General features: G+C 57.7%; 1 protein-coding gene and 1 long non-coding RNA gene across 2 annotated transcripts; one reads left to right on the plus strand and one right to left on the minus strand.

Annotated features, from left to right (window-relative positions):
- Positions 1-1,644: 1,644 nt before the first annotated feature.
- LOC309838637 lies at positions 1,645-4,389 on the plus strand. Its single transcript, XR_014298374.1, has 3 exons — positions 1,645-1,991; positions 2,736-2,852; positions 3,392-4,389. It is a non-coding gene; the product is annotated as an uncharacterized lncRNA (long non-coding RNA).
- A 5,005-nt stretch (positions 4,390-9,394) lies between these two features.
- Positions 9,395-10,528, minus strand: SOCS3 (suppressor of cytokine signaling 3). The gene is made up of 2 exons (XM_082678809.1): positions 10,473-10,528; positions 9,395-10,272 (listed from the first exon to the last, which is right to left on the minus strand). The coding sequence occupies exon 2, from the start codon at positions 10,182-10,184 to the stop codon at positions 9,471-9,473; it is 714 nt and encodes a 237-aa protein (XP_082534935.1). The 5' UTR covers positions 10,185-10,272; positions 10,473-10,528; the 3' UTR covers positions 9,395-9,470.
- Between the last annotated feature and the right edge of the window lie 422 nt (positions 10,529-10,950).

Consider the following 10,950-nt stretch of genomic DNA (forward strand, 5'->3'; position numbering starts at 1 on the left):
GGACGGTACTGGGCGTTGCGTTTACAGACGGAGCTCAAAATGTGCTGAGCGGCCTGTGCACGCAGCAACGTGCCCAACCCGGGCACATCCAGAAAGTCCTCCAGGCATCTCTGGCCATTTCTCCATCTTTTTCCCAGGGGCCTGCAGCCTCTACCGGTCTTCTGGCCCTTTTAATTGCTTCCTCTCCAGATGTCTCTCCTACCAGTGACAGAGTCCGGCCTGATGGTCCCAGGGCCTTATATATTCTGCCAGGGTTGAGGCCCCTCCCCTCCCCCACTCAGGATGGACCAGCTCAGTCCTTACCCTGGTGTGGGCACAAGGTCTCTTGTTGCAGCTGGGCCCCTTGGCTGACCTTCTCAGCTCCTTCTCTAAGGCTGGAGAGGCCTGGCAGGATGCCTGCAGGCTCCTCCCCTCCACTCCAGGGCTCTGGCCAGAGCCTGGTCAGGGTCCTTGCTGAGTTTCCAGCCAACCCCTGGAGTGATGGCCTGAGGAGTCCAGTGGGGAAACCCCAGTGTGTAGGGCAGTATTCCATTGACTGTCCCCACCCCCTGATTGGGCAATGTCGGCTGGTCTCTGAATAGCTTCTGGGTGGCCTTCCCGCCAGACCCCCTTGCCTACTTTCACCAGGTGCCAAGGAACACTGAAAAGGGCAGCGAATGGCTAGGGGACCACGCTCAAAAGCCAGCCTGCCTCCCTCCCAAGCTGGCTCCTTTCCCTCCAGCCTCCTTTTCATAGAATTGTATTACAGAAGGGGATATAGAGGTCATCTCATCCCTCCCCTGGCTTCCAGAAGGAATAGTTTAGAGTGATATTGGGGTTCTCTGAGGCTTTACGCAAAACTCTGCACATTGGGTTGGCCAGAGGTCTCACTGGAGTTTCCTTGGCAATTCTGTGTCCATTGGGAACACGAGCCCTGAACGTCTGAGGCTCCCAGACGCTGGGAGATGGGATGACCCTGGTGTTCCCTGCAACCACTCAAAGTCTCTATGGATGGAATGGCAGCCCCAGGACTGTCCCCCAGGGCTGACTGGTCTCTGATGAGAGCCAGGTGTGGATCCAGCTGCCATTTGGGTCCCTTGGGGAGCTTTCACAGTAGCTGCTAAGTGGAGGTCCTGGATGGTGGGGACTCACACACACAGGTGCAGGTAGTGGTGGAAAGGGCAGGCGATCAGTGTTCTAAGTCTGCTCCTTCCACTAACCGTCTGTGTGACTTGAGGCACGCCTAAATCTCTTGACACCTTAGTTTGCTCATCTGGAAAACGCAACATATTTCATTTGAGCTGCCTCGCTTACCTCTGAGTTATATAAGGAGGGAAGAGCGAGATAATATATTAGGATGTGTTCTGAAAAAAACAAAAGTGCTATTCATGCCAACACAATGTATTAAAAATAAAAGATGCCGGGGCTTCCCTGGTGGTGCAGTGGTTGAGAGTCCGCCTGCCGATGCAGGGGACACGGGTTCGTGCCCCGGTCCGGGAAGATCCCACATGCCGCGGAGTGGCTGGGCCCGTGAGCCATGGCCGCTGGGCCTGCGCGTCCGGAGCCTGTGCTCCGCAACGGGAGAGGCCACAACAGTGAGAGGCCTGCGTACCGCCAAAAAAAAAAAAAAAAAGAAAAGATGCCTATTTGCTTCCCGAAGTAAAAGTTGTAAACGATTTAAATCATATTTTAACGACTCCAGAAACCCCTTTACTTAAAGACATTTCTTTCTTTTGTACAGTCAGGGGTCAAGCATTTGGTGGGCTTCCACTGGGCGCCACTGACTCTGCCGGATTTTGTGATGAATGTAAAAAGCTGGAAGATCCAGTGCCTGGTGCAGAGTAGGCATTCAATAAGTTATCATCGAAGGAATGAATAAGAGAGTTCTTCCTTCAGAGAGTTCATAGTCCAGCCTGGAGGAAACTGGCAACCACCAATGAGAGGCAGAATTGGAAGAGGGAGAAGGGCTGTCTGGGCTGGTGGGATAACCCCAATGTGAAATGGGCTCACAGGTGAGCACAGGTGTGAAGCCTATGGTGGGCAGGTAAGGAGACCACCTTTATGGGAGGAAGTAAGTCTCCCAGTGTGGTGTGGAGTGGGTGGGCGAGTTGAAGACAATGAGCTTTCCTCTAGGGTGAGAGTCTGAATGTATTGGAAGCGGCTTAGAGGAAAGTGCCGCGGGAACCAGTGTGCATCCTACGGGGAAGGGCTGTGTGCGTGACGTGAGGATGAAACCAGTATGTTTAGAAGATGAGCCTGGCATGGAAGTGCCTGATGGGGACACACGGGAACCAGTGTGCATCCTACGCGGAAGGGCTGTGTGCGTGACGTGAGGATGAAACCAGTATGTTTAGAAGATGAGCCTGGCATGGAAGTGCCTGATGGGGACACACGGGAACCAGTGTGCATCCTACGCGGAAGGGCTGTGTGCGTGACGTGAGGATGAAACCAGTATGTTTAGAAGATGAGCCTGGCATGGAAGTGCCTGATGGGGACACACCAAACTTCTTGAAGTTCCCCAAAGCCTTCTTTTCCCTTTTTTGGCCATCTCCCTGTTTCTGATCATTATGCCCCGCTGTCCCACGCCTGCCAAGGGAACACCTGCTGTTTCCCATCACCAGAGTCACCTCTTCTGGGAAACCACTGTAGGTCATTTCCTCCTGGGGCCCTCCAGATGTACCCTGTATACCATTTTATTTTTATACTCATTCCTTTTTAGGATACTTATTGGTTTTCACGTCTGGTTCCCCTTTCAGACTGTAAGTCTCTTGAAGTCTGAATGTTTCCTGGTTGGCAATGATCTCTCCAGCATTGGTCACTGTGCCCAGAACAGGGCTCCCACCTGCATTGATGTCACCTGGGGCACTGGGCAGGTAAGCATCAGGTACTAATAATGCACCCTAAAGCTCAGAAACGCTGCAGCCCCCATCACACAACTTCATGGGATCCCCACCCACAAAGATCACACTGTGAATAGCGCCCCCTGTGGTTGTGTACACATCACATCAGCCTCCTGTTTTTTGTTTTTTGTTTTTTTTTGCGGTATGCAAGCCTCTCACTGTTGTGGGTAGGCTCTCCCATTGCGGAGCACAGGCTCTGGACGCGCAGGCTCAGCGGCCATGGCTCACGGGCCCAGCCGCTCCGAACCATGTGGGATCTTCCCGGACCGGGGCACGAACCCGTGTCCCCTGCATCCTCAGTCGGACTGTCAACCACTGCGCCACCAGGGAAGCCCCCCTCGTGGGTTTTACGTTTCATGTCTATACCTTCATCATCCTATACATTATGGATACCAAATAGCATTTTCTGTATGAAAAGAAGATTTGGGGGAGGTGAGGTGAAAGAGAGGAAACATTTTATTGTGTAATGTAAATAACGAACTTGCATCGTTTGTTTCTTCTTTTAAGTCTAGGTTTTCCACCTTTCTCTAAGGCTGGGCCTGATTATTACAACGAATAGCAGCTGTGATCGTATTTACGAGGAGAGCGCGCAGTTTTAGTATTCAGAGCCCTGGCTTCAGATGAGAGCCGGGGGCCTCTGATTCTCTCTGCAATGCAGCCTTCCAGGCCACTGCTGTTGCTTAAGGCTGTGCTGCAATCCGGAGCACTCAGGAGTGGGAAGTCCAGAGTTCTCCCCACTTCTGGGAACAGCCATCCATCCCCCTCCCCGCGCCAGCTTCCACAGGCAGTCCTCATGACAGTGGGTCAGGCTAACCCAGGGTTTCACAAATGCCTGGCCTGTTCCCAGCACAGCACAGCTGGGAGGGCTCAGCACTGGGGGAAGGAGCACCGTCCTCCTCCCCCTGCCATCCTCAGGCTGGGGCCCAGGGGCTGGAGCCCAGCAGAGGGAAGGGCTGCACTTGTCTGCACTTGCCCCAGTGCGGGCAGTGATCCTGGGCCTTCCCTCCCTGCTAATTTCCCAGCTCTGGCTTAGTCAAGTTTCAAGGAGGATATTCCCTTTCCCGGGAAGTGAGGAGGATCCAGGCTTGTCTTCCCCAAAGGAAGCGAGTGGTCTCAGAGTCACCTGAGGAGGTGTTGCGTATTGAGATTCCCCACTCTCCTTGGGGCTTCTGATTCAGAAAAGCTGAGCTTGGAGTCCGGGAATCTGCAATTTCATCCACTCCCTGGGGACTAGCCGCAGGTGGTTCTTTGGCTTTCATGAGCCTTGGGAGGGAGGCAGCTCTGGGAGGTGAGAAGGGTTGAGCCAAAAAAAGCCCTGTTTTCTCAGGTAGGACCTCCGGCTCTCTCTAATGAGCTCCATGACCCTGGAATAACTGCCCTTGCAATCCAAGTCTCACTTTCACTATCACTGAAATGGATGTGTGACCCGAGGGAAGGGTGATCAAATGTCCTGGACATTCAGGGCTACTAACCCAGGACAAGCTGGTCACCGTACCTGAGGATGAGACAGGACTGTGGATGTTCGAGGTACTGGAAATGTGACTTAAAGATGAGTCTTTGCGGCACAAATATCAGACTGTTTATTTTATTTACATTTTAACTAGTGTCTGTCACTTCCACTAAATCTCTGGAGAGCAGGAGTAGCAGGGCCTTGTCTTGTTCACACTCAATCCCCTGACACACAGGATGTGTTAATGGGTACTCGCTGAGTGAATGAATGAATGAGTGAATGAGTGACTGACAGGCAGGGGCTGGGGGGCTCCAAGGACAGTGGTCTGGGGGGGAGGGGCTGCCGGCCTGGAGGGGGATCTCGGCTCCCCTGGGAAAACTTGATCCACTCATGGCCGACAAAGAGTCAGGGTTTTCTGAGCAGCCTCCCCTCGGAGGGGTCAGTGACCCCCAGGGACGAAGGACTGCCTCCCTCCCTCCCTCCCTCTCTCCTTCCAGGAGCCCCGGGCGCGCCGGTCCATCCTCTCTCCTCCCTCTCCCGCCCCCCACCCCAGGGAGGTGCGCCTGGCAGCCTCCCGGCCGAATTTCCTGGCACTGGTCTGAGAATAAACAGCACTCTGCGCCTGTAATTCCGTTGCCACGGCGACCGCTCCGCGGGCGGTGGGGGCGTGTCGGGGGCGTGTCGGGGGCGTGGGCTGTCCTCCGCGCTCACTCGGCTGGGCAGCTGCGGCGGCGGCGGCGCGGGCCCGGGAGATGCCACCCGCCAGGCTCCGCGCGTACATTCTTCGCATAGCTCCGTCAGGGCTCCCGCGGTGTCCGGGAAGTGACTCTTCCTGGCAGAGGCAGGCCTCCAGAACGACGCGCCCGCCTGCCCGCTCGCCCGGTGGCCGCCGGATCCGGAGGGGGCGGGACGCGGCGCGGGAAGGTGCGCCCGGGACCGGGTTCTTCCCACCTCGGCCTCGGTCTTCCCGGTCCGCCCCTGTGCACATTGTCCCCCACCCCGCAGGCTTCTGTCTCTGCTTAGACTCCCTCTGTGGCTATCTGACTCTGCCCTCTCTCTCTCTCTCTGCCTGGTACTCCGGCGGTGCCCCCTCCCAAACATCCTTAGACTAGGACACACGTGCCCGCTTACTTTCCATCTCCAGCTCCCCTGTCTGTGGCCTCCTTCCTTCCCTCCCCCAGAGCAAGCCTCAGAGTTCCCGTTCCTGGCTCTAACTCATCAGGAGGCCTGCCCAAAGACAGCACCACCGGGGAGAGGATAAGGACCTCTTGGGGGTGGATTCCTACAGCGCTTGAAGCACGGTAATAGGGCCCACGGTCTGGGGAGCTCCATCTCCTCCCTTTCTGTTGGCCAGGGACCCCCAGCTGGGCTTAACCCCCTGTGCTTAACCCCCTTTGAGGCTCAAGCCGCAAAGAATTTTCCCTATGCCCTGCAGGATGCTTCTTAGCAAGTCTGGGAACCAGGTGCACCCCTCCTCTGGCGGCCAGGACAGAGGGTTGCCCACAAAGTCCTCTGGAGGAGCGGTGTCTGCCTCTGAAAGGACTGAGAAGTACAGAAAGACTTCTGCAACACGGGTTGCTATGAGGAGGGAAAACAGGGAGAAGTGCTGGTGAGCAGACCAGTCTGAGAGATTCTTGTCCTGATGTTGCCGTTAGCTGGCTGTGTGAAGTCCAGTAAGTTGCTTTCCTTCTCTGGGAGTCACTTTGACTTGTCTGCAAACCAGAAGGTTGGTCCGGTCTGTGGTCTGAAAATGGAGAGACCTATGGGAAGGAAGAAGGGTGGGGTGGGCAGCGAGGGAAAGGAGTCAGGGGTCTTCTGCCTCTGAGTTCCACCTCCAAGGGGTAGGGAGAGCCACTTCCCCCCTGCAGCCCCTTCCGTTAGCACCCTCTAAACTCTGGACATCCTGGCTAAACAGCTGCCTTCTGGGCCTAGGACGGGGCCTTCGTGTGCTCTGGGTTCCAAGGTTCCATCGAGGCTGTCAGGCCAGCAGATGGTGGGGTGGGGAAGAGCCTACCAAAAGTCTCCCGGGCTCTCGTCCTCCTGCGAGGCGCTGGGGAGCCAGGCCCTACTGGGTCCCCTCACCTGACCTTGTGCTCTGGGAAGGTGACCTTGCCTGGGTCTACATTCCCAGTTCCAGAGGTGGTAGTCTCTCTGGTGTGCTTCCTAACGTGCTCTGTCTACTCAGTGGTCCCATGCCTGGCCTCGCCCTTTCTCGTCACTTTAGGTTATTTTCCCCAAAAGTCCAGGAAATGGGAAAGAAAAACGACTTTGTTTATTTACTCTCAGTTGCCTTTTGGACACTGATTCCTGAGCAGCTTATCGGGGGCCAGGAAGAGGGCTGTGGCATTTGTTTCAGGCATCCGAGGCAGAGGAGGGGATGGGGCCCCTGACTTGGGGAGAACACTGATCCAGCTGTCAGGCTTGGGGCCTTGGGGGAGAAGCAGCATGGAAGGAAAATGTCACAGAGCAGCACTTTTAGTTTGCCTTTTTAGCAGAACCCTAGTGCTGAGTGTGGGGGTGGGGGTGGGGGGCGGTTACCAACCTCTTGACTTTGCAGGGGGGACCCACCTAGGGGCAACCCCGGGCATATTCTTTGTGCTTACTTAAGGGAGGCAGAGAGAGTTCCTGGGCTTTGGAAAAATCAAAGGCTCCCGGATTCCTAACCTGTGTCTTTCCCACATTCCCAAGAGGTGTGTCCTCGGGCAGGTTGCCTAACCTCCGTGAACCTGAGATGCTGCCCCCAGTCAGCCAACAAATATTTACCGAGCACCGTTCTAGGCATCAGAAGTGACCCGTCCAAGTCCCCGCTCCCATGGAGCACACAGCTGGGCCTGAGAATATGCGGTGATAACACCAGCCTCCTGGGGGTGGCTGGGAAGGTGACCACCGACCCAGGTGGTCTCTGAGTGCCCAGAGGGTGCGAGTGGCTGAAAATAGGTGAATAGATGGCTGCTCTTATTGGGAGGTATGTGGCCCCATCCACTTCTCAGGCTGGGGCTCCTACCCCTGGGGAGGGCCCCACTTAGTGCAGGGTTTGCATCGGGACTCCCCCTCCCCCCACCTCCCATGGACCCGGCTGTGCTGAGGTCACGGGTCGCCTCCAGGACCCCATAGTCTGGGCTCTCTCGGAACACCTCCCTGACGAGGAGCCCAGCGCCTCTAATAGCTTGAAGCCTCTAAAAGCTTTGACCACAGCTCAGTTCATACTCCCTGCAAGCCCTTTGAAGCGCTTCCTTCGAACTTGCTTTGCATATTCTGGTCAGATCTGAATCAGACTAGCAGGAATTACCCCTCTCGGTACAGTCTAGGTGGCTGCCTTAGCTTGTCAGTGACGTGAAGCCGAGTTTGATTCCATCACAGGGAGCGCCAGGGCAGCAAGGCGGTAGAGCCGCCGCCCTCTGATGTAGGGTGTAGGTGTGGGTGAAAGAGCAAGTAAGGCAGAAGGGGCGGGGGAGAAAGGCTCAAGTCAGGTTGTTCATTAAAAAATAGTGCTCTTTATTATAAATTACTGAAATGTTTCTGTTTTGAATATAAATATAAATATGTGCAAAGTCTGACTTGGGTTGTTGGTATTTTGGTAAGTTCTTCAAGCATCTCCTGTCAGCCTCGAAGGCCTGGGTGGGGGAGGGGAGGACTGGAGGTGGAATCTTTATAAAAGACAGAGTGATTGAGGCAGATTGTAAACATTATTAAAAAACAAAAACGAAACCCAAACAAAATAACAGGAAAAAAAAAACAAAAAAACACCCCAACACACAGCTGCCCCACCCAGCCCAATACCTGACACAGAAAACTTTGTGTTTAGTTTTCCCCAAAAAAGAACAGTTCCAGGTAATTCCATCCCCGCTACATTACTGTAAGTTTTCACTGATCAGTGCTATTGCAGAGCGGGAGCAGCTGGGTGGCAGGGCCTCTCGATGACTTCCTGCCTGTGCCAGTCCCCCAGGGTGAGGAGGGAGGGCTGTGCAGGGTCTGGGGGGCTGTGGAGCTTGGTGGCTCTGCTCTGGCCAGAGCCCAGGCACCACTGGCCAGCCAGTACCCACTGGGCTGGCATTCTTCCTGCGCTCAGGTGGAAGGCATGGATCTCTGCCCCCCCCCCATGCATCTCTGACCTCCCCCGCCGAATGGTGTGTGGCCGGTGTACGCCCCTCTGAGAATCTCTTGGCCTCTGCCTGGATTGGCTGAGTGTGTGGCTTCTTGTGTGCCAGTCCCTATCCATGGGACAGGGAGCATTTAAGGCAAATCTCCTAGCCAGATATAGTCAGGAGGCACAAAGTAGAATCCCCCATCTTCTCTGTCCAGGATCTGGGCTCAAAGGTGGCTCATCTCCTCCATCTCCTCCAGCCCCATCCCCCAGGTGCCGAAAGGTATAGCATGGGTGGGGAAAGAAGAATTGACCAGCCGTCCATCCTCTTCCAAATGCCACTCCCCCCTTAAAACAGGGGAAGGGCCCTGGGCTCTCCGGCATTAGATGCACTCTAGGACCTGTGTTTCTGGTGGCTGTCCGAAAGGGGAGGAAGAGGGGGAGCGGAAAGGTCCCCTTCAGGCCACCCCTTGCCCTTCTCCCCTGTGTCAGAGGTGGAGCAGGCAGCCACCCTCCTCACCTGGGCTGGGCGATGGGGGTGACCATTTCCTTGGCCAGCCGGTAGCCCTGGGCCCCTGAGGCGCCCTCTCTCTCATCCACCCTTTTCCAGGCCCGCGACCTGCTCAGATTTAAAGCTCTGTTTAAAACCAAATCAAAGAGCAAACAAGTTCCGTTGGAAAGTTCGAAGATTCCCCGGCAGTTCTCACCAGTTCAGCACGCCCGCAGTGTCCCCCGTTTGGAAGCGCAGGGGGGTCGAGAAAGCGGGACAGGAGAGAGAATCCACTGAGGTCGTTGCTGTGGTCCCCCTGGGCCCGCCGGCTCCTCCGGAGAAACTGGCGTGGGGGAGGGGCGCTCAGGTGGCTCTCCCCCTCTCCTCAAACACATTCCAGGTACCGCCCGCCCAGTTCTGCAGGGGGAGGACCGGAGGGAGGGGCCTGTCCGCCCCCTAGCTCACCCAGAGCTGCAGGACTCTCACGGCTGGATTCTTGTGCTTATGCCATGTGCCATGGAGGAGAGGGGACCCGGGCCCCTAGCCCCTACCCCTGCCCTTTGCTCTCTAAAGGGGGGCATCGTACTGGTCCAGGAACTCCCGAATGGGCCCAGGCAGCTGGGTGACTTTCTCATAGGAGTCCAGGTGGCCGTTAACGGTCTTCCGACAGAGATGTTGGAGAGTGGCCACGTTGGAGGAGAGGGGCCGGCTCAACACCAGAGGGATCTTCTCGCCCCCCGAGTAGATGTAATAGGCTCTCCTGGGGGGGCTCCCCGGGAGCGGCTGGGCCGACGGCTGCTCGGGCACCTCGGAGGAGGGCGAGGAGGAGGGTTCAGTTGGGGGCGAGGAGGAGGGTTCAGCTGGGGGCGAGGAGAAGGAGGGGGCGCCGGAGGGCGGCATGTAGTGATGCACCAGCTTGAGCACGCAGTCAAAGCGGGGCACTGGCTGCGTGCTCCGAGGATCGCTCTGCAGCGAGAAGCTGCCCCCCTCGCACTGGATGCGCAGGTTCTTGGTCCCCGACTGCGTCTTGACGCTGAGCGTGAAGAAGTGGCGCTGATCCGAGCTGTCGCGTATGAGGAAGGTGCCGGCGGGCTCGGCGCTGAGCAGTAGGTTCGCCTCGCCGCCCGTCACGGCGCTCCAGTAGAAGCCGCTCTCCTGCAGCTTGCGCACTGCGTTCACCACCAGCTGGTACTCGCTCTTGGAGCTGAAGGTCTTGAGGCGCAGGCTGGTGTCCAGGGGGCGGCTCATCCCGGCGGCGGGAAACTTGCTGTGGGTGACCATGGCGCACGGAGCCAGCGTGGATCTGCGCGGCGGCGGCTGCAGCTGCTCGGCGGCCTCCGCACAGCGGCCGCTACCGCATCCCGGGGAGCTGCGGGGAGGAAGGCGCGCGCCGCGTTAGTACCCGGAACCCTCCAGCGCGCCCGGCCCACCCCGGCTCCCCTCCCTCCGCCGAGCGGCCGGGACACCAGCTGCCCCGGAGACGCTCGCCTGGGCCCTCGTTCCGACCCAGACACCCCCACGGAGCCCGCCCAGCCCCCGCCTCCAGGCAGCCCTTTCCCCAGCGCGCACTGGGAAGGCGCCGAGTGGGAAACTCGGGCGCGGAAGTTGGGTCTCCAGGAGCGTGGCCGGGGTGGGGAGCGGGAGAAGGGCCCCCGGGACGCTCTGGACGCCGCTCAGTCCGGTGGCCCCGGGCGGCAGGGACGGAGAAAGAAATCCGAGGCATGGGGGTAGGGAGGGGACACGAGAAGCCCGAGGGCCCCAGCCTGGGTATTCCGGGAACCTGGGATCTCCGGCTTCCATCCGCTCTGCCCCCTATCTCGTCCCCTCCCTGCCGGGAATGACCCGGGAAGGGGAGGGGAAACCGGGAAAAGCTCCCGGGACTAGTGAACCGACCCCCCCTCCACGCCGCGCCCCTCCTTCCTACCTGGTCCCAAACCGAAGTCTCTGGCCTTGGGGCTGCCCCTCCTACGGTCCCCAAGGCTCGGCGGCGGCGCGGTGGCCAGCGGTGGCCCGCGCTGCGCCCAGATGTTGGCGGTCGTGAAGTCCA

This window comes from Grampus griseus (genome assembly GCF_964374135.1).
Source record: "Grampus griseus genome assembly, chromosome: 20".
Classification (NCBI taxonomy): Eukaryota; Metazoa; Chordata; class Mammalia; order Artiodactyla; family Delphinidae; genus Grampus; species Grampus griseus.